Source organism: Poecilia reticulata, linkage group LG11, assembly GCF_000633615.1.
Source record: "Poecilia reticulata strain Guanapo linkage group LG11, Guppy_female_1.0+MT, whole genome shotgun sequence".
In the NCBI taxonomy this organism is placed as follows: Eukaryota; Metazoa; Chordata; class Actinopteri; order Cyprinodontiformes; family Poeciliidae; genus Poecilia; species Poecilia reticulata.
In genome coordinates, this window is record NC_024341.1 from 3,750,860 (window position 1) to 3,773,575 (window position 22,716).

At 38.0% G+C, this 22,716-nt stretch overlaps 1 protein-coding gene across 1 annotated transcript in view; it reads right to left on the minus strand.

Annotated features, from left to right (window-relative positions):
- The window catches only part of khdrbs3 (KH domain containing, RNA binding, signal transduction associated 3), a 150,247-nt gene that overhangs the window by 33,357 nt on the left and 94,174 nt on the right, over positions 1-22,716 (minus strand). The window contains exons 5-6 of the mRNA XM_008421354.2: positions 20,777-20,916; positions 12,371-12,551 (exon numbers count right to left, since the gene is read on the minus strand). Coding sequence (XP_008419576.1) covers positions 12,371-12,551; positions 20,777-20,916 — 321 coding nt within the window. The remainder of the gene's footprint in view (positions 1-12,370; positions 12,552-20,776; positions 20,917-22,716) is intronic.

The following is a 22,716-nucleotide window of genomic DNA, read 5'->3' on the forward strand; positions in this document are numbered from 1 at the left end:
TTTTGTCATAGTACCCCCAAGAATTTAAAACTACTTTCACCCCTGACTATGGCTTTGAAGTATTCAAACACATACTTTAACCATGTTGTCTTAGAACAGCTTAGTGTTGGATGGGTCAAAATAAAGGCTTGCATGAGGTTTCATATGGGTCATTTCGAGAGCCTTTGAATAGAATAGAATAGAATTCTATTCTATTCTATTGGTAGATGTGCCAGTGTATATTTTCTCTACAAAAAGTCTATCTGGAGATTGTGTGATTGGCGGCTTTATTAAATCCAGAATCAAAGTAGGCAGGCTAAATTGATATAATAATAACCTGTTTTTATATGACCTTCACCCACTTCGATTATTTGTTTGTTGTGTGTGTGTCTGTTTGTATTTGATTCTAACTGTACAGTATGAACTACAGTTGAGGCTGTGAAGAACAACACCATAAATGTGCCAAAATGCATGTTAAATCAAGACCATCAATAATCCTCATCCCATATCTGAAATCGACTTAAGATGCATTAAGTTTGCAGAAGTAGAGGTAACAGCAGATATTCATGATGCAAAAATTATAACAAAATGCTACAAAATATCAAACTGAAAAATGGTTCAAACTGTTGTCTCGTGTCACAAATGTAATTCCATGTGGAATTAAAATGTGTGTTTTTGTCAAAGGTATGCCTGGTGTTATTTATCTCCTTTAAAAAGTGCCTTGTTTCAATCTATTTTATTAAGTCAGCTCTATTATACAATACCTTTTGCAGCCTGGAACCAACAAGCATGGCTGTGAATACTGAAAGATAGGAATCACAGAGGTTGAATCAAAAGTAAGGTTGTGTTACTGTAGGCGTATTTTATTTTTTAATTACATTTTCCAGACAAAGGAGCCGATTCAGAATGTCTCTGTGCCTTTAACGTAAAAAACAAAAATGTAAAAACTAGAGTCTCTAGCTGTGGCAATATTACAGAGGACAAACATAATCAACAACCTAACAAAAAACAACTCTCTTCCTAAAATAGTGCTAATCCATTATCACTATTTTAGGAAGGGAGTTAAAAAATAAGAATTTTAAAACTTCCATGAGTCATTGTTTCAAAAACATTTGTATCAAGCAAGAGGCCCATCACTATTCTATATTTATTTAGAGGCATAAAATAGTCACTAGTGTCTGCTAAATAAGCAAGTCAGTGAATAACTAGCACATAAGATCACTCACAATTGACCAGCGAGCCTTGAGAAGTATGCTGCATGGCCAAAGCTCTGTATAGAAATAGACTACTTTTAAAAAATGCAACAGTAATGTCAAGTTTCTACAGCTCATTAGATGTAAAAGTTTTTCTGCTTCATTACCTTATCCTTACATAAAGAGGCTTTAAGACAGACAATTAGTGACAACATATGAAGTTTCCAGTCTGTCCAAACAATAAGTGAGAGCAAACTTTACAAAGACAATCGCAAAGTTTAACATCCATGCTTCTTGGCTGCAGATGTACGTCAGTTGATGTGTTAAACTCAACATCAAACGTCTGATTGTATTTAAAAGTCAGCGTTCGGGTGCTTAATGACGCTCTGTCATAAAAACGGACGAGCTGAAAAGGTGGGGCTAATTAAAAATAATGAGCTGCGTGGGCTGAAGTCAGTCCACCAACCTGAGCCACTCGTATCAGGAACCTTCATCTCTGCTCTAATGGCAAGCTATTTCAAGTTTGTGGTCCGAGTATCAGGTCATCGGCGGGGATCCAGCAGGGGTCCTGCGACAAAGGTAGTGTTTCTACGCCTTCAAACTGCCGGCTTTCATTTGATTTTAAATTGGATGCGATGAAATCAATTTCCCACAGCAGCAGAAAAAAAACACAAACCTAATCAAATGTGACTGTTTCATACGTGCATTATTACATTCCTGTGCAGCGAGCAATGTCTTTGTAATTTACTGAAATAGTGTGTATTGTCACAACACAAACTTCTCTTGTTTCGTCTAATGACAGCATCATTAAGAGAAAAATGTTTAAAGGAAAGATAAAAGGAAAAAAAACACAATTTTCGCTCATATTTGTGTTAACCTTTCAGTACTCGATTTCTATAATGTACTATATAGAAGAGTTCCTCTCTTGCAATATGACACATCACAGCTACAAACTTTAGTTTAATTAGATTTTTTTTACAGACCACCACAAAGTAGCAGACAACTTTTAAGTGAAAAACAATACAGGTCAGTGCGGTGACCAAGAACCCAAAGGTCACTCTGTCAGACCTCTGGCTTTCCTTCGCAGAGAGAGGAGAATCTTCCAGAAGGACAACCAATGCACCACCTGTATGGTAGAGTGGCCAGATGGAAGACACTCCCTAATAAAAGGCCCATAACAAACCATCTGGAGTTTGTCTTGAAGGATTTTCAGACCAGGAGAAACAAGATACTTTGGACTGATGAGACAAAGATTGAATTCTTTGACGTCATGTCTGGAGGAAACCAGGCAAGGCTCACTGCCAGGCCAATATCATCCCCACAGTGAAGCACGATGGTGACAGTTCATGATATGGGGATTTTTTACAGGAACTGGAAGTCGGTATAGAAGGAAAGCTGGATGCAATAGCATCCTAGATTAAAACCTGCCACTGTACATTCTTGACCTCCAACAGGGGCGATGGTTAATTTTTTATCCGGACAATGACCCAAACACATGACCAAGATCTCAAGGGAGTGGTTTCAGAACCACTCTAAATATTCAGTTCAAGTTGCAAAGACTAATACTTGTTTTTACACCAACTTTATGAAGACCAAAATTGTACTAAAAGTATGGCATCTAGAAATGATTAACATTGACTAAAACTAAAAGGTATTTTTCATCCAAAACACTAAGACTGAGTCTAAAACTCAAATGGCTGCCAAAAAACAACATCTTGACGTCAAAACAATCAAACTTTCCCCACATTGTCATACAGAAGTATTTGTGTGTAGAATTTTGAGGAAATGTTAATTGAATAAAATTTGGAGTAAGGCTGCAACATTACAAAATATGGAAAAAGGGAAGTAAATGGACTGAACTTATATAGCATTTTTCAATCATTTTGACCACTCGAAGCGCTTTACACTAGAGTAGCGGTTCTCAACGAGGGCTGATGACGTTGCTGTGATTCACTTTGTCTGGTATTTTTGTACATATGTCAAAGCAGCAAAGGTGTTTTATTTCCGTTTGAAAGCTGCAGCTTCCATTGAAGGCTAACAGAAAATTGCTCTTATAAACATGTAATTACTAAAATGACGATACCCTCACTTTGTATCCCTTTGAAAAATGAACCCATTTAAATAAAGAAATCCCTCCACGGGTGATACCACGATAGAGAGCGTTCATTTTATAGTGTTAACACCGGTGCTGTAAGTGGTCCGGTATGAAACGGGTGTGATGGAACAACGGTACTACAGCACTTTTAAATTTCAATAATCGGAATACCGCAATTGTTTCCGTTGTTTTAAAAGGTTTATGTCAGTCTGCCTTTTCCCTGTCGATACGTTTCCCGACCGCTGCACACCATAGGGAGTTAAAAAAAACAACTAAAAACGAGGCGCACATTGCGCAAAACTCTGAAACAGGAGAAGCGGCACATAAAACAGAGCGATGAACTAGATGTGAATTATGGCATAAAAACAGAGAATCCGACGCTGAACAGTGAAAAATCAACACGCGTGACGATTAGGAGTCGCAGCAGGTGCTGAGTGAAGATTACTGATGGTGAGCGTCATTAAACGATCAAATAGATCTAGCAAAAGGAAAGAACAAACCAGATTTCTTATTTGTAATGTCTGTCCAGTAAAACTATTAATCTATAAATCAATAGACAGGTCTATATAAAGATATAATCCATGTTTCTGTCTCATATTTGTATGAAATTAAAAGGACCTGGAACTTTTGTTTTTCCACTGAAAGCTCTGGTTTGCACAATAAATGCCATGTGGGTGAAGTTTTATGGATGATGCTCTGATGTCCCATTCTCCTGAAGGCAGCACAGAGCTGCACCACCAGAAACCGACAGAAACATTGAAGAAAAGAAGAGTTATGATTAATGTAGTTACAGTTCTATCCATGATTTAATGTTGCAGAGCTCAGTCATTTTACAAATGGTTCAAAGTTTAAACTGGCATTGCTGCACATCTTTTATCTGCTCATTTTGTGGAATATTTAACAACTAGAAAATGGCAAAGAACAACAATATTTTTTCCACTGATTGACTGCTGTTAGGCCTACCAATTTTAAGTTGAATGTCCAGTCATTACATTTTTCTTAGACACCTGTGAAAATAATTTCTATTTCCATGGCTTTTTTGTTCTCTGGGAAATAATTTTTGATGATAAATACAGAAACAAGCATAAAAATCAAAACATCTACAATAGTGATAGTAATATTAATGATAAAATAATAGTCAGTGCAAAGTAGCCTACAAATTCTTTGGTGGGGGGCGGTGAGGGACCTGGATAAAGGCTAGGGGGCGCTGGGCTGAAAAAAGGTTGAGAAACACTGCACTAGAGTCACATTCACCCATTCACACTCACAAACACTCACACTTATACGCCGATACGCAGATCGGTAGGCAGTTTGGGATTAAGTGCCTTGCCCAGGAGCACACCAACATGTGGAAGCTGGAATCAAACCTACTTTACCCACAGAGCTTTCCAGATGCATGATACATTGAAATTTGTCATTGCAAAGTGACAAAATGAGAAAGTTTAAGGGGTGTAAATACTTTTTGCAAGTTTTAATTCATAATGAAGGGATTTTTGCAACTTAATCTTGACATTTCAAATTATTTTATTTACTTATAGCCATGTTCTACAATTGATTAAGCATATGTTTCTCCTTAGAAGTGAGTGTTAGGGAATTTCTTCTATTCAGAATAAGCTGCAATGTATTTATGTAGGGCTTTTACACAAAGAGCATTTAGATTAGCATTTCATTTATACATTCAGTGACACGCTTACTGTGTTTGGTGGCAAGCAGCCACACACAACACTGCAGAAGCCCCGGGTTATTGAGGTTCGCCGTTTTTCTCAAGGACACTTTGACATGAGGACAGGAGCAGGGATTAAGATGGCAAACATCATCCGCTCGCTTTCATGTGTGCGTCTAGGTTTTATGAGTTTAGTCTGGGTGTCACATCAACAGCCGCAGAGGTGCAAGCACACATCTTCATAGCTGGGTATCAGAACATGAGCAAATCAGAATCACTTACACATGACACAACAACAACAAAAAAAGGTTTTTACTGCTACAGGGAGAATTTATATTTCATAACAAGCCACAGTCCAGAATTTTGACATGAGTTTAGTTAACATTACAAGATGAGAATATGATTTTATCTCAACATTAGCAAAGCATTTTGGTAGTAAAAGACATCCACATTTCCAACTGGTAGACGTGACCCATTAATGTTTTTTTTTCTTTACATTCCTACAGTCGTTTTTAAGGCCTTCTTTTTTAGGTCTGGTTGGGATTTATAGTTTAATTTACCTCCTGTAAGGTTGTTAGCACCTTAAAAGTCAATGAGGCCATATGTGTCATTGACTTACCCAGCCACCATGTGTGAGTGATAGAACCTCCATTGTCCGGATTCAGTCAACTTCTAATATCAGTGTTGAAGCGAGGCTTTTACAAATGTGTCATATTTTACTCAAAAGCAGTAAAATAAATAAAAAAGAAAAGCACAAGTCAGCTGAGCTCAGGTCACCGTTTCACTAATGTTTGTCAAAGAAGAGGAATGCATGAATTCTACCATACGGCGCATTGCAAAAGAATTCACACTGCATGACAGTTTTCGACGTTGACGCAACCACAAACTTCAACATAAGTTTGAGTTATTATCCTGTGACTCGCCTACAAAAAAAGCCAGACTTGAAGTGATTGGAGTGTCTCTGAAAGCCATTTTGTTAGTCTTGCCACTGATCCACAATTAACAACTATGGTTTTGCTAAGATGGTTTCCACTGTGTGAATATATGCATATTAAAATGTATTTGGTGTTTTAACTATGAAAACAGGCAGGTTTTAGAGGAAGTCTCAAGTATGGAGAATTTAACTATTTATGAGCTTTGTGGATTCTAACCTCCACAAATACTGAGAGTCCACAGTAGTATATACACAAGAAGGTTTCTATCGGGATTAGTCTGCCACTGTCTAGTGGCCAAAGTGTGAACAACACTTGGTTGGGATTTTTCCACTGTTATCCCAACACATGGGACGCGATGGCAACAAAAGTTGAATATATTGTCATCAATGAAATAATTTATGTCTTTGAGACTGTATGGTTTGTTTACTTACCGTTATGCCCATATGCCAATTTTTAACATGCCTAACTTTTTATTTTTATTTTATAAAAGCATAAATGACTTCAGGCTGTAAGGGATTAAGATTTATTTTAACAATATTGTATTATAGTATAATAGTATATTGTCATATTCCTCAATGCATATGCCATTTAAACATGGCCGACACAAACTATTCAAGTGTTGGTTAGGCAGGTAGACATCCTAATAAATTTTTAGTGCAAGCCAAGGTTCATTACTTGTATCCAAGCGCTCTTTTCGTCTCACTGGTTACTCAATCCGAGTTCTGTCCAGTTGCATTGGAAGAGGGTAGCTTGCATTCAGTGCCACATTAAACTTTAACAATGGCATGTTATTGCCATTTGTGTGAGCAGCTACTCTATAATTGAGTTACAAGCAAGCTGAGTAGAGACACATGGCTGGTTTATAAATCACAGTGGCACATTCAAAGTTTTTCTTTCGCCTTTCCACAGCATGGAAAAAACCCGTTTTAAAATAGAGTGCAGACAGCAGCCGCGGCGCGAGCCGAGCTATTATAACATCTGATGTGTTTGCATTGGGACACCATTTACTCAAAATATCTCGGAGCAACAGCAATGTGTTTCCAGCACTAAAGAGGATTATTGTGACAGTGAGAGGGGTTGAGGGGAGGGGTTGATGAGACAGAGAGGGGAGAAGGAGAGCAGCCCCTAAGTGACTCTTTCATTTGTATGCCAGTGCATGGCTGAGAGGCGTGTTGTTAAAAGATAAGGACTGGCCTCTGAGGCCGCTGAAGACTAGCAGAGGGTCTGGCACCGCATGTTACAACAGCAGTATCACAGCCGCTCCACTGTGCTCTACAATACCGCTGTAACAGATAGGATGCCACTGACACTCGGCGCGGGGTTTTCAGGCACCGGATTTGCTCCCTGTAGCCTGTGCTAAATCCAAATGAGTTCAGCAACTCACTGTCCTCACATCATAGATGTATTATTATGAATCGTACACGCTTGGTAGTCGGTGATAAAAGCTCAAAAACGGAAGACGGGGGGTTCAATTGCAAACAAAGTGAGCAAATTAATCAAATGAAAAGGAGAAGGAGAGAGCTGTACGTCCCAGATGACTAAATAATGACACCATCTGCGCAAAGAGAAATGTCTTAACTCGCTACAGCTCTGCTAAACAGAGCTCTTAGCTACTTAAGGACAAGGGCAGGACAACCCCCATGAGATGCTGCTCTGTGGAGAACAAATAATCCAGCAGTTTCTTGCCTCAGCCATCAATCTTGATCTACATTTTCCCCATAGTAGCTACGTGTCATTTATTCGGCTCGTCTTGCCAATGTATTTCAAAAAGCTGAACAGGCTGGAATTTGCTTGAGCTTTTCTGCTGTAGGGGTAGAAATAATACCCACGCCAAGAGACCGCGGAGGCCAAAAAGCCGGCCCCATGTATCAAGCTGAAATATCGCTTCCCCGCGTAATGCTTGACAAATGTCTTTTTTCCTGCTATTTTACTGCCTTTTGCTTTTGATGTTAGCTAGGTTGTAAATAAAGTCTCCTGATGTCTGCCAAGTATTAATCCATGTCATTAATGAATTAGCCCTGCGGAAACGCATCTGCACACTGAAAGGCATCAATCATCACCTTCTGTCTTGCATTGTGAATCTTTAGGGAGGCCTGGGGGCTAGCCAAGCTGACATAGTCAATGAGGAAAGAGCATTCCCACCAACACCTGTGCATAGATTACATTTGGCAGTTGGAAGAAGAATTATAAAGTTTGAAAGGGTGTAACGATTACAAATAAGGCTGGAGTAGGACCCTAGGTCTTGGGGTCTCTATGACAGCTATTAGACATGTTTCTGCCAGGAAAGTAGTGTCTAATCGGAAACTGTAGCTTGTCAAGATTTAGGAGCTTTATCTAGAACTACACTGTGGTGTGATGAGATCAAAAGTCTTTTAGATCATACTTGTCAATCTGTGAGGCACATTTTTTATAGAACCAACACTGATTGGTAGTGAGGGGGTTTAGCAAGACCTTTTAGTTTTCTGATTCCTCCTCAGCCGCTCGTTACACACTCGTAACAAGCATAAAGCCAAGGGCAAGGAGGGATTTGCTGAACATACACAGCAAAGACAGCAGGAGCAAAAGCACAGTCCGCAGGTGCAAGGAGAGCAGAACCACCTGATGAGCTTTCAGGGTCGGTCTAATCTGGGAAATAGGTTATCTGCCAGACCCTGATGCAGATAACAACATGCTGAGGATGGCAGACAACTTTTCTTGTATTTTAGTAAAATACTCAGGCCTATGCAGAACCTAATGGCAGGAGGGTCTATTAATTCTGATTGTTGGGGCAAAGGTGTGTCTAAAAGTTGCAGTTCATTGAATCTTGAGAACTAGAGTTAGATAAACCTGATCTAGTCAGTGTCCAGACTGCCCAGAGTTTTCTAGCATTAAGAAAGTAATTTAACATTGGGGTTGATTGCATGAATCAAACTCTTGCTTATATTAGTCTGTAGAAGAGCAATGTCCTTTTTTTGGACAAAAATTGTCATAGTTCGTAGTTTTTCTCACCAAATGTAGCATAGCAAAAAGTTAGACAGATCTCTGTAGGAGATTATATTGCCTTCATCTTTGACTTTCTTTCAACAGTCTGAACTAAGGTAGCCACCATGTTGGTTCCAAGTCAGTCTCTAATTATGAACAATTAACTTTCATTTCACTAGTAAATAAATAGGTGTTTGGTCAAGAAAACTGGCCAAGAGTCCAATCTAGAAATGGCTTACCCCAACAGGATCACAGAGAGAAGTCTTGTGACCTAAGAAGAACAATTATTAGGCCAACTAAAGCCATTTACAATGGTTTCTGCACTTTGGAACAGAGGAGCAGCTGATCAATGAGTCTCACACAAGCGGTCACATTGGTAGAAAGTGTAAAATACAATTTGGAGGCAGGCAAGATAAATATTAAACTGTCTGGCATCCAAAGTGAGGTCAGGGTTAGGTCAATAAGGGTAAAGATTTATCACATGTATAAAGAAAATGTATATTTCAACTTGTTTTTTATTAAAATTTAGGTTATCATTACTTACTCCTGGAGTGAAACTGAAAATTCTGAGAATATCCTTTCACATTTCATGGCTGATTCATCAACATGACTTTGAAAGGTTGTACTAAAAAGATCTGTAATGGAAGCATTAGAAAATTGTTGAAGTGACTAAGCTCTAGTAGAAAATCCTGATAAAAATAATTAATTCCTTTCAGCAGTTTTTACAAATCACCAGCTTTTGTCCATTTTAAAAAGGTTTAAGTCTTATCTTCACTGGCAGGTCTTGCTCCCACACCCACTGGCTGCAGCTTCTTCATTTCGCTATCTAACATATTTTCCTAACCATTACATCCAATATAGATTAAAATGACGTCAAGAACAATGTCGCTGAGAGATGAATTCAATTAACAATGTTGAGATCTGTACAAAACAGAAGCATTGGTGGGAAGAGCTTCAGGGGTAGTAATGGATTTATGCCCCAACGTCAAGCACATTCTCACAACTCTTACAGAGGATTACCATATCTGGAGGATTTAGCATAAACAATTGCAGCCCACGTGCGTCACACACTTCTCAGTTTTCTCACTCTGAGGAATTAACCTTCCATGTGAACAAAAACAAACAAAAAAACAAATTACACCTACTCTATTACAGATAGCCTCTGCTCCTGCTATGAAGCTCCCTTACGTCGTGTCCCATATTGACAGTTGTACAGGTAATATGTCATGCAGCCTAATTTCCAAAATGAGAATTACATCATGTTTAATCCTTCTTCAACAGGATTAGCAGCAGGTAAGACAGAGATCTCAAGCACCTAATGAATTATATTAAATGAGATTTGGCTGCACTCACGGTTAACCACTGTAGACTCACAGGAGCCTCCAAGTCTGGATCACAGAATAATAACATCTGACTGAGTTTAAGTGAATTAATAAACTCAAACCCATCCAAAATGTGTACCAAAAATATTCACCCAACATGATGTTTTTGTTGCATTTATGCTTCACATTTTCTTTGAATTTTACCAACACAACATAAATAAATCTCTTTTCTCAAGCAGGATGGCTTAATAAATTACACAACTATATCTACTCACTTTCTTCTTTCTAAAAGCAGGAGCTGCTTCATCTCCACCCAGTGCAGGAATGCATCGCTCAGTCAGAAACAACCAATCAGAGCGAGGAAGAGAGTCAATTATGCTCGAGTATGCTTCTCAATGTGCTAATGGAAGAGAAACGGCTTAAACAGTTTATTAGCCGTCACTGGTGGCTATGCTAACTGGCTTTAGCATTCATGGTACGCTATGTTGTGGTGAACCAGCTGTAGCTCAGCAGACAGGAAGAGGGAGGGTGTGAGAACCGTGTAAGAAACAATTTTTTTTAATAAAGGTCACATACTGCAGCTTTAAGAGGAAAAAGGCACTTCCACATGATTATGAGAATTTGGATTTGATGACACTGTGCAGGAAAAAAAAACAAAAAAGAATGACAGCAATAAGTATGAGAGCAGCTATTAGGCTTTGACAAATCAAGGATGGAAGGGGGAATAAAGCAGCATCTCAGGAAGAGTCTATTTGTCTTCATATGATGGAGAGCCCTTGTCCTCAGATAGTGATGTATTCATACAGCACAAAACAACTCATTCAGCAAGTAATTTGCAGTGATGTGGTGAGATTTATCATGTGGCAGATGTTTTGGGGGACGGCGGGGTCTGCCCCTCCCCCCAAGCAGACACACAGGTGCAGGTGTCAGGGGGATGCAGTTTACAACTGTGACAATGATGGCAAACAGCTGGTCCTGGAGTCGTTCCCTATGACCTCTACGCATTTGAATCACAACCCTTTGAATAAACCTGTCACATGTGGTTAGGTTTGGGCTGCCGGGGCAATTTCCCAGCGCCGGCCACCTCCTCTCTCCCTCCTGTCTGCTAAATGTGCTGCGCTGGTGCCGGTTTCTCCAGGGAACTTGTCCTGACAGTGCAGCGGGAGACTGTTCGTGTTGCTGACGGGTTCACAGTTGAGTGCAGGTGAGGTGCAAGGCCGCATTGCCACGGCGGCTACAAAAACCACCGACACGTTCTTTATGCAACACGTTTTACCTAACAGGACAATAAGTGAAATATGGTGATGAGTTTGGGGGCACACGCCTTTAAAATTGACCTCTGTCTGGCTCATAATAGATAACCTACAGAAAACCTTTCACCCACAATATACAGACATAGTTCCTCATAATGAGTTGTATGTAGTACGGTAGTTTCCACAATAAATCACCTCCAGCATCAAAATTATCAGCTAAGTAACAAACTAATGCTTTGGTTCAATCACATGACACTGCAATGATGCCATGTCAAGAAAGAGCAGCTAAACACATCTTTACATATGTGTACAATATGAAAATGATTATGTTGACTGTAACATCTCTCTGTTGGTGCCCAAAAAGAGGTTTTTGAAAATCTTTTAACAGCAATGGAACAAGTATGACAGCATAAAAGAGCCATTGTAGAGAGAGAAAAAAAGCAGTTAATTTCTGCCAAGAAACTCTAACCCCTAATTTGAAAAAATTCTGAGTTTGACTAGATTAAATTTTGCTGGAGAAACAAAAACTCTGAAATGTCTTATTTTAACATAAAATCTTTCCAGAAAAAAACTGGGAAATTTCTGAGTTTGAAACGTCAATAACTTTACAGGCTTCCAAGATTTTTCTGGAAAGTTTTTGAGGTTAATCTCAAAATTTCAGGGTTTTTTTTCTAAAAAGTTTGTGACTTTTGAAATCCATACATTTTCAAGATTTTTCTAAAGAATTTCTGAGATTAATTTCAAAACATCTGAGTTTTTTCTTGCAAATTTTCAACTTTTGGAGCTCAGAAATTTCTGGGGTTTTTTGGCCGAAATTCACTCCCTATTTTTCTATCTACAATGGCTCTAATTTGTTGTCATAAATAACAAATTGTCTCATCTCTACTTTAGAGATGAGTGATGGCACTAAAGTAGAACTAGCTGCTGTTTCCCAAAATCAGAGCTTATTTTGGCTGTCAGAATACTTACATATTCACCGTATGTGTCCTGCACTATGGGTGGAGCTGCCCTGTAGCCAGCAGCTGGTGGGGCGCCTCTGGCTCTTTGGACTCCTCTTCCTCTAGAGGATGGGGCCCGGCTGGGCGGAGATCCTCGGGGCGCTGCTCCTCGGGGAACTGCTGCATGCAGCGGTGGAACTCCTCCACGACTCCTGACAAGACAGGCAGAAACCTCCATGTTTGAATAAAGAAATTAAAGATGTCAGATCAGAGAGATGATATACTCTGAACTACTGGAGAGAGGAGGAAGCAAACAGAAGCTTCCACATTAATCTGCAGCACCTTGGTGAATTCCTCTTCTAAAGCAGTGGCACAAACATTCAACCTTTACTCAGAAAAACAAAATAATCTCATATTAGGAGTGAATTGTTTTAAACAAATTACAAGTGGCACGACTATTAATGTTCCTAACAAGACTGTGGGAAAGTAATCTTAGATTCTAGCAAGTCCAGGAAACAGCAACAATATGTTTTTAAAAATTTTACTTAATTCTTTTACCAGGACGTTTCTTGAGATGTTTATTTTTCAAAGGAGACCTGCCCAAGAAGCACATCAATGTATATTGTATAAAACAATAATAAAAACATATTTATTAGTCATTTGAAATGGAAATTATTATTGAAATAACATTTTACATATTAGCCTTACATATATATGCTTACTTTGACTTTCTAATAAAGAGCTACAGGAAAATTTAGAATAAAACATGCTAAATTTAGTAGTTTTAAACTTTAGATGTTTATTGGGTTATTATTTAGGCTATCCGCACTAGCCCGAAACGTACAGCTTAACAGAAATGGGCTTGTAATGTGTCAACTTTATTTCAAAATTTTGTGAAATGGAAGCTTTAAAGCGTAAATTTAAGCTCGGAAGACTCCAATCAACTCGCCGGCCTCTTCCATTACCACGCCCACGCTTCAATCAACAGCACTGGAGCGCAGCCACTCAAGCCAATCACCTCACAAGAGTTCCTTCAAAAGCGCCAACAAAGATGGGCTCTCCAGCCTTTCAGCCGCGCTTCGACCCACCTCCTCCCCATCTCCACCTCCATCCGTACAAGCACCTGTGTTCCCTCCTTCCTAGGCTCTTCTCCACCACCAGTGTCCAGACCTGGGGGAGAAGACCACCCCGGGCCGAGCCGATCATCAAATCGCTTGATGATGTTCAGCACAAACATCTTCAGCCAGGCCCGAGCGCCAAAAAAGAACGCAGTCTAATAAATCTTTCTAACTGATGGTTTTTCTCTGTGTGAGTTTCTCCAGATTGAAATGATGTTGATGCCCTTGGAACTATTTCCAAAGAGCCAAACTTGTCTTTTTTATATCGAGAAACATGTATTTGTCTTCTTCTGTAGCTCAGCAACATGTGAGGGAGGAGAAGCAGCTTCATTATGTCTAACAGTTTTGAAGCTATATTCCAAATTTAGGTACTTCTTTTAACTTTGTATAAATTCGTCAGATAAGACTAAATTTTTTCTCCGGATGGATCTTTCTTTAAACAAAAAGATGTTGACATGAAAATTTAAGGCCAATCTCAAACATGATGGGTGACATAAGATGCTTTGGGTTGGTTTCACTTCCAAAGTTCCCAGGACCTTTATTTGTGCGTTTGACATCAATAACTCATTGAAATGCTGGTAAATTTTATAAAACATCTGCTGGCTTCTGCAGTAAACCTAAGGTTGGTCACAACTGAGTCAAAAGGATAATGACCCACAATATTTGGGTCTGAAAAACAAATATTTCTTGCCGGATTTTTTCCCCCCCCTCACTAAATAAATACACTAAATAAAAAAATTGGTTTTCTGTCAGAATGCACTACCGCCTTGAGGAAAACATTTATTTCAAGACTGTTTACACGTCTTTACCAGAGGTGTCAATGATTCGAAGGGATCTTAACATGGTATCCAAGGCATTAAAAGTTATAGTTATAATTAGCGCATATTCAAAATGAAATACCCACTGCGTCCCACATATTCTCAAGGACATTCTATAATTTATCTATTCTGCTGTCTTTGCTGCCTCCTCTACTTCCACTCGTGTTAGTGATTTCCTGCTTTGGCCGGAACGACTCGACTAAATCCAGAAGCGATGAATATGATACGGTCGGCAGGCAGGTTATAGGTGTAGGAGGAGAGAAAGGAACAGCGCAGGCGGAGGGCATGTTCCTCCAGTCGAGAAAAAGTGAGTCATATCCATTACTCAAAAGCCGCCATGTCTTGTGGCTGAACTGCTTTCCTGTCTATTAAGAAAAATGTAGATGGGGAAAAAAACTGTTATTTCTATATGCTTTATGTTCGGTCCTTTTTCTCTGCATCTCATGTAAAAAGTGAAGCCTTCAGGGTTGGAAAGTAATTTAAAAAGGCATCAATATCAGCACTAATTAATGCTTCATATATTCAAATACAATACTATAAATGAGAATATGGTCTTTTTTACATTCCCTCTTTTGTTGATTTTGTGTATTTTTCTGGACATTTTGTCTTAAATTCAAAATATCAGACAAATTAGAAATATAAGACAAAGATAGATCAAGTAAATATAGAGAGCAGTTTTAACATAATGTCATTTATTAATAATAACAAAAATAAAATGTAATAAACCTGACTGTGAAAAAGTAATTTATCTATGTCAAATCCTTAATTAATTTCAACTAACCTAATTTTTGAGGAAATTGAGTTCAATTTCACAACCCTCAGATTACTGCCCGACCTGGTGAATAAAGAAACCATCTTAAGCAGAACCTGTATGATAACATAAAGCAGGTTTAAATATTGCTAAAAGCACCACATCTTGATGATCCAGGACTTTTGTAAAAGTCTTCTGTGGACTGATGAGATACAACGGGAACTGTTCCATTATACTTGGAGAAAAACTGACACTTGATCGATGGCATAATGGCTTGTTGCTGTATTAGCTTTAGCAGTGTTGGTATGAAGGTTTCCACTGTGCGTACTTATGCATACTAAGGTATACTGGGTGTCTGAACTATTAAAATAGGCAGTTCTAAGCATTTCAGAGAGGGTCTCAAGTAAAATACAGTTGGGCATGGACTCTAACTTTTCTTTTCCCCTTTAAAAACAAAAGGCAATTTTCTAATGATTTTATTTATACTCATTTCATTTTTGTCTGATGTTTAATTTGTTTGATGACCTGGACGATCTAAGTATCAAAAAAGCAAAAACAAAAGACAAATCTGTAAGGGGGTGAATTATTTATTATTAATATTAATATTAATGTTATTATTATTTATTTTTTTCTGTCTTCATTATTTTAGTGAACAAAATAATGTCACTCTTGAGCACAGTCTTTTAATGAAGAGAACAGCAAATGCAAACTGCTCTGTTCGGGAATCAAAGGACTCCTGACCTTGTGGTTTATTAAAACGTTGCATGAGCTCTTCGCCTCAGCTGTCTTTTGAAAGCAATCGTCTGATCTGAAGCAGCAGCAGAAAACCACCAAGGTTGCCATCTAGACAAATTGCTTTCTATGTTTTCAGCTGCTCTCCATGCGTCTGCGGTGAAAGATCCCAGATTTGGCCTAGGAGGAGCTACATTGAGAAAGAGAGAAACTCTGATGTAATGTCTGATGGGGACGGCAGGAGATGTGGTTAAGAAAAGCAGCAGCTCCTCTTTAAAAGGAAGGACTTCCCTTTCAGTCACAGCCCCGGAAAGAAGGGCAGAGATGAGAAAGTCTGCATTCAGAGCTCTTGTCTTGATCAAAATCGTGCATTAGTGAGCGTGAAAACTTCCTGCGTGGGAGCCTGCAGGACCACAGAGTTATAACACTTAAATTAGGCATGGTAAATGGTAATTACAGCATAATTCAAAACACTGCCAATTATGCTGTAACTCAGAGCGGGACGAGCACTCCGTCTTAGTGACCTTGTTTATCTCTAAATCATATGAGGGAGAAGTTTCTTTCATAACCAAGGAGAGTAAACAAACCCTTCTTTTTACTTTTTTTACTTCTTCAAAGCACAGCAGCAACACAGACAGCAGAAAAATTGTTAGACTGCTTACAGAATCCGGAATTACCATGGATACATTAAGATGTGAGAGGGTGAAAACCCACAGAGAACTGTTTTGAATTCATGCAAATGCAGGATAGTTTTCTAACTTTGTATAATCAGCTGTTTATTAAGATTTATTTTTATGAATTTTTAACTAAAACATGATATTTACAGGATATCGATAACAAATTGTGATGATTAGTAAACATCAGTGATACAAACTGATGCAAAGCCAGTAGTCCTGCTCCGTCAATTGTTACTTTACTAATTTTAACACATTTTTCTTTTATTTTATAAAACCGACACAAAGTGGTGCATAATTGTAAAGTAGAAGGAAAACACACAGACACACACACGTATATATATATATATATATATATATATATATATATATTTCTTTTTTTATTATTATTATTTTTCCATTTCTTTAATGGTAAAACTATAAAGTCTAATCTTCTTTAAATTGATTTTGAAATATTGTGCCACCCTATTGTACAGTTTTGGAAGAAACTAAGAGACCACTGCAAATTTATCAGTTTTGCAGTGGTTTTACTTTTTATAGATATATGTTTGAGTAAAATTAACATTGTTCTTTTATTCTATGAACTACTGACAATATGTCTCCAAAATTACAATTCCAATTCTGCATTTATTTGCAGAAAATAATAAATGGTTAAAATAACAAAAAGATGCAGTGCTTTCAGACCATAAGTAATGCAAAGAAAACAAGTTCATATTCATTTAGAAACAACAACACTAGTGTTTTAACTCAGGAAGAGTTCAGAAATCAATATTTGGTGGAATAACCAGGAGGCTTAGGGTTCAGTGTAGTGGGTTGAAAGAGCTGCATAGTATATTTTAAGGGTAATAAGGTATAAAGGGTTGAACATTTATAAAAATTCATACCTTTCAGGTTATTTGTGGAAAAAAAGTCACTATACAATAATGCACAGCATAGAAAAATGTATACTTTTACAAATAAGTATAGTTGGGAAGACATCCCAGGAATGTTGACATTTTGACTTTACATTGAGTCTAGTTTTGAAGGAGGTGACGGTTGGATGCCAAAACACATAGGAAGAGTGAATCATTTCTCACACATACAAAACCTCCCACATGACGGAAGATTGTTAAATTAATCTGCCCACTCAAGTCATCGAGAACTTTGCAGTATCTATTTCAGTGTTACTGTTCATAGTTCTGTTCCAGATTATGGTTTTATAGCTCCTGTTGCCAACAAGCCAGTGTTTTGTTTGTTGCTGTGTCTATGATTAATTGATACAGTAGGTAAGTAAACAGAAATCATTAAACTGTGGTGTTTGGTGAGGGGAAACACATTACCAGATATCCCCAACAGAAAGGAGAGCGCAATCAATCAACCAAGCAGTCAAACATACCATCCCTTATTTTGAAAATACCAACTCTTTGTTAAGAATCACAGCAAAAAACAAAATCAAGCACCTGGCAAACTGTTCAGTATTTTAAAATTAGACATTTTTTGGCAAATCCTTTCTCAATAAGATATACATTTCAGTGTTTTAATTTCTTTAATTTGGATTAGTGAAACTCTTTTGATCACTTGTGCCTCGTTTCCTTTGATTTTGTCTAAAGAAACGGGTGTGAAAATGTCTAAAGCATAGAAATGGACCAACTCTGTTGGTCCATTCTACATGGACCAACAGAGAAACACAACAAGCTGGACCTGAACATTAGCACTTTGCTCTGGATTTGAAACTTTCTGACTTTGAGATCACAAAGTCACCCTGAAATGTAAAGAACATCTCCAACTCCGTCAATCTGAGCATTGGGGTCCCTCAAGGTTCTGTCCTCGGACAACTGCTGTTCATACTACGAGGGAAACCCTCTATGCAATTTTTTCATTTGTTTACACAATGGAAAAAACTGTGTAAACAAGTACTTGAAGAAAACATTTTTATTGCTTTACTTTAATACAATTGTCATATTTAAAAGTTTATGTACAGATATTGGATATGAGCGGAGACCAAAATTAATTATTTGATTATTTTTTTGTGATTAATGTGATTTTTGTGAAAGTCAATGCAACAGCCTCATAAAATAGTTTGACAATAAAAGTATTTGTAGGCTAGTTCTGCTCATGCATTCGTGCCTCTTCTCTTATTTTTCTTTAGCGTAGTAACTGAAAGAAGATCAGCAGCAGGAGAAATCTTAGATGTAGCGTGTTCAACAGCTGACCACAGCAGGGACCTGAAATTAATAATCTCAGGGTCACATACAGCTTGTTAAGGAAAGCTGCTTTCACTCCCACTTTTATGTAAAACCATATGTTCAGGGTTTATTCAGAACAGAACTCATTGCCTGAATTTATTAAATAATAAATTTAATGAAGTAGCACCAATGAGAAACACAGTCCAGTTTAAATGTTAGCAGCAGAGCTTTTGTTTTGAATGCGTGCCAGTCATCTCTGCCCCATACCTCCTCTTTGTGAATCCTGCTGAAGTCTGCACCCAGTCAGCACAGTCTGAAACAACACCACTCATCTTTCTGCCTTTCAGAGGAAGCCGTTTGATGTCATTCATTATTGTAATATATGCGAAACTGCTTCTAACATTGCTCTAAACAGACAACCCTTTGTCTCAATGTTTTTTTAGCCGCTTTTTCCAATTAAAGGAGTTATGACACACTTCTTTCTCAATTTAGACTGACAGTATTGATAGCTTGGTATAGGGATCACGGAGTCATTTTTAAAATAGCCATTATGAACTTGCAGAGATCAAATTATTTCATATTCACAGAAACACAACAAGTCAAATGTCAGAAAATCAGAAATGTAGATGAACAGAGTTATTATTTTACACAAGAACTTGGAGGGTATTTTCACAACGGGTCTCCACATAATGCATATGCATTGGTGAAACAAAGACTAAATGCGTTGTCTGTCAGACTGATGAATATTGGTATGTTCAGACAGGAAATGTACAAAAATAGTTTATGGGAATCACAGACTGTCTATGAGAACATAAATATTCCTCATTCTGTTACCTTTTATAAAAATAAATAAATAAATAATATATATATATATATGTGTGTATGTGAGGGAGGGGGGCGGGGGGGTTGCGTGTGTGTGTGCCCTTGTAGAAATAAAGAAAATCAGATGTAATTGGGGGAAAAAAATCTGTGAGTAAAATTTTGGAAATTTTATGCAAAGGAAGGCTGGAAGGCAAAAACTTGTTTCCTTGATGACAGCCGTACCTTTGCTTTTATTACTGCCCCAGTAAAACAAAGATATCCAAACAATTACAACAATTCCAGAAATCTAGTACAGCTAGATCTTAAGTAAGGGAGTGAGGACACAGGAATGAGCTTAAATCCAAGATTTATAAATTTCTTTAAAAAATACTTTTCATAATCTTGATTATTTCTAAATCTGGGACTCATTTTACATCAAAATAAAACAGAAAAAAACATTTGTACAACATTGCCTTTTGGTGCCCAGCAAATGTATTCACACTTCCAATGACATAATTTTAGTGGGATTTCTTGTGGCACAACAATGCAATGTAACACATAAGTATGAAGTGGGAGGAAAATATTTTGTATTTTTTCCACAACATTTAGCAAATAATAAAAAAAAATGTGGCATCCATTAATACTCAACTTCCTGAAGTCAATACTTTGTAGATCCACCATTTAATTGCTTTCCTGTTTCTGTCATGATCCGTGTTTCTGTGTGTTTATTTTTGAGTTTTTCTTTGTGGTCCTGTTCCCTGTGAGTCCTGTCTCTGCGTCTTCCCCGTTGATTGTCTCCCAGGCGTGTCTCGTTCCTTTAATTACCCCGTGTGTATTTAGTCTCACCTGTTGTCTGTGTTCTTCGTCGGATCCTTGTCTAAGTTTCTGTAACATACGCCCACGTCGTCTTTGTTAGTCAGTCTGCCCGCACAGTTGAACTGTGAAGTCCTATGCTGGCATTAGCTCATCGTGTCAGTCTTTGTTGTCAGGGCTACCGGTATTTAGCTGCATGCTACTTCTGTGCTGTGCCGCCTGTTTTTGGACTGTTTGAGCATCTTTATCATTAAACATCTTCATCATCCTACCTGGGTCTCAGCGTCATCTCCTCACCATCAACCACACCTCCATGACAGTTTCTGTCCTCAGGAAGTCAAAAATGATTCAGCCAAATGATTTAATGTATGTTCAGATTTACAACGTAATAGATTCATACACAACTTATGAAAGAATGTATGTACAGATCATTTCAGATACTTTTCATAGTTTTTACATTTACATCAACTCTTGTTTCCCAGTAGCTCCTTAATGGTAAATAAAACACATTTCCTAGCTGAAGCTAGGAGAACATGCATCCAGATGCACATTTGGAACAGGTTACCTTGGAAGCCCTGGAACAGGTGTCCCCCTGCCACGGGCTGCCGACTTGCCCCTGACCGATGGCACCTTGGCATCCTCGGAGCCACCGTTCAGGTATGTGAGCTCCTGCAGCTGGGCTTGTCTGATCTCATCATTGTAGTCCTGCACACACAAGAGAACCACACATAAACACACGCACACACACAGCAACGGCAACAGACTCGCTTTCAATTACACTGTATTAAATTACGTCCTTTATCTCCAGGGCTACAGCTCTGGGAATATCTAATTAATGTACTTTACAGTACTGCCGTGACTGCTGTTCCTGAAGCAGCAAAACATTCAGATCTCCTGCTGATAAAACCTTAGGACCCCATTTAGCTTCATCTTTTCACGCTGTTGTTTTTCCCCTCTAAACTAGAACACATTAATTAATATTAAAATAGGTCTTTAATCACAAAATACAGTTGTCATTTTTCAATGGATGGGATTTTTTTTGGGAGCAGAGACAGGCAGCAACAGAGGATGGGTCGTTGGTGGGGTCTGCAGGATAATAAATGAAGGTATGCAAATTATTATAGCTCTGAGCATGAGAGACATCATCAATAATAAATAGAGGAAGAGTAAATAAGTTCCATTCTGAGGTGGCTGCCGAAGAGAGGTTGTCCCAGGAAAAGAGGTTCCCTCCTGCCCTCTGAGTCTTACATCTGCACTGCACTGACGATCTTTCCTGACGCCAATTCTCTGTCTCCATGGCAATCCTCTAGTGACACAATGTGTTTATTAGGTCCCTATGCTAACTTGGCTAATTTACCAAGTGAATACCTAATGATCATCAATCAATAAGCTGATCTTGAAACCATGAAATTAGGAATGAGACAATACATTCAGCTTATGAAAAGTTTGCTTAGGTCATATCTTCGTGTTCTCATGTCTGTCTAAATTCTTTTTTTTTTTTTTAAGTATGAATAAATGAAATTTTTGATTGCAGGTTTGAAATTTCAAACTGTGCAGTTAAGGTTTGGCCAGTCTGTGTTTCGGATTTGAATTTGATGTAATTACATGCAGGTAAGATTACTTAGCATTCATTTGCAACAAGTAGTTCCAAAGATGATAAAATATTTTGTAGTGTGTGTATGTGTACTTATGTTGTCAATTTAGGACATTTTCTTATAAATTTACACACCGTCTAAATATGAATATGCTTCATCAGGGACAAAGTAATCTTTCAATGCAGTCCCCATTTTTTGAGTTGAGTGTAAGAGCTCAGTTAAACTTAAGATTAGGTTAGAGTTAGCAATAAACTGATAATAATTTGGGGTAAAAGAAGTTGTAGGGTTAGGCATAAATGGAGTAACTTAAATGGATGGAAATCAATGCAATCTCACATTGTGTGTGTGTGTCTAACTTTACAGTTTTTGTGGCAGAATTGCTCCACCCAAAAGTGAGAAAATGTGATATTCATCCATTTTGCTACAGAATTAACTTCTTAACAACCATGCAAGCAGCAATTAAGACAGGTAATAATAATAACGAGGCAAAAAAGACAAAAGATAGACCGGAATAAAGGGCAAAGGCAACCAGGTAACAAATAATGATTAATGAACAAAACAAAAATTTTATAAAACTTGATTTCATAAATGTGTTAATACATCAGGAAAATAACTTTGCACTGTGAAAATTGACACACCAGTCTCTGTAGTTCCAGGTCAGTTTTACGCCCATTTACTACTCATTACCATTTTGTCCTTTTCTACATTCATGTTGAACCATTTTGTACCCATGTACTAATTTTTTTTTGTAGGTCAAGGGTTTTTATGAATTATGGAATTAATTTATCATAGAAAGGACAAAAATCACTTAACTGAATGTATTATGGCCTATTTGTATTCATTTGCCTTTGATCCATATTTGGGTCAGTTACTGTGACGAAAAACATCGTTATGGCCCAGAACCAAACCA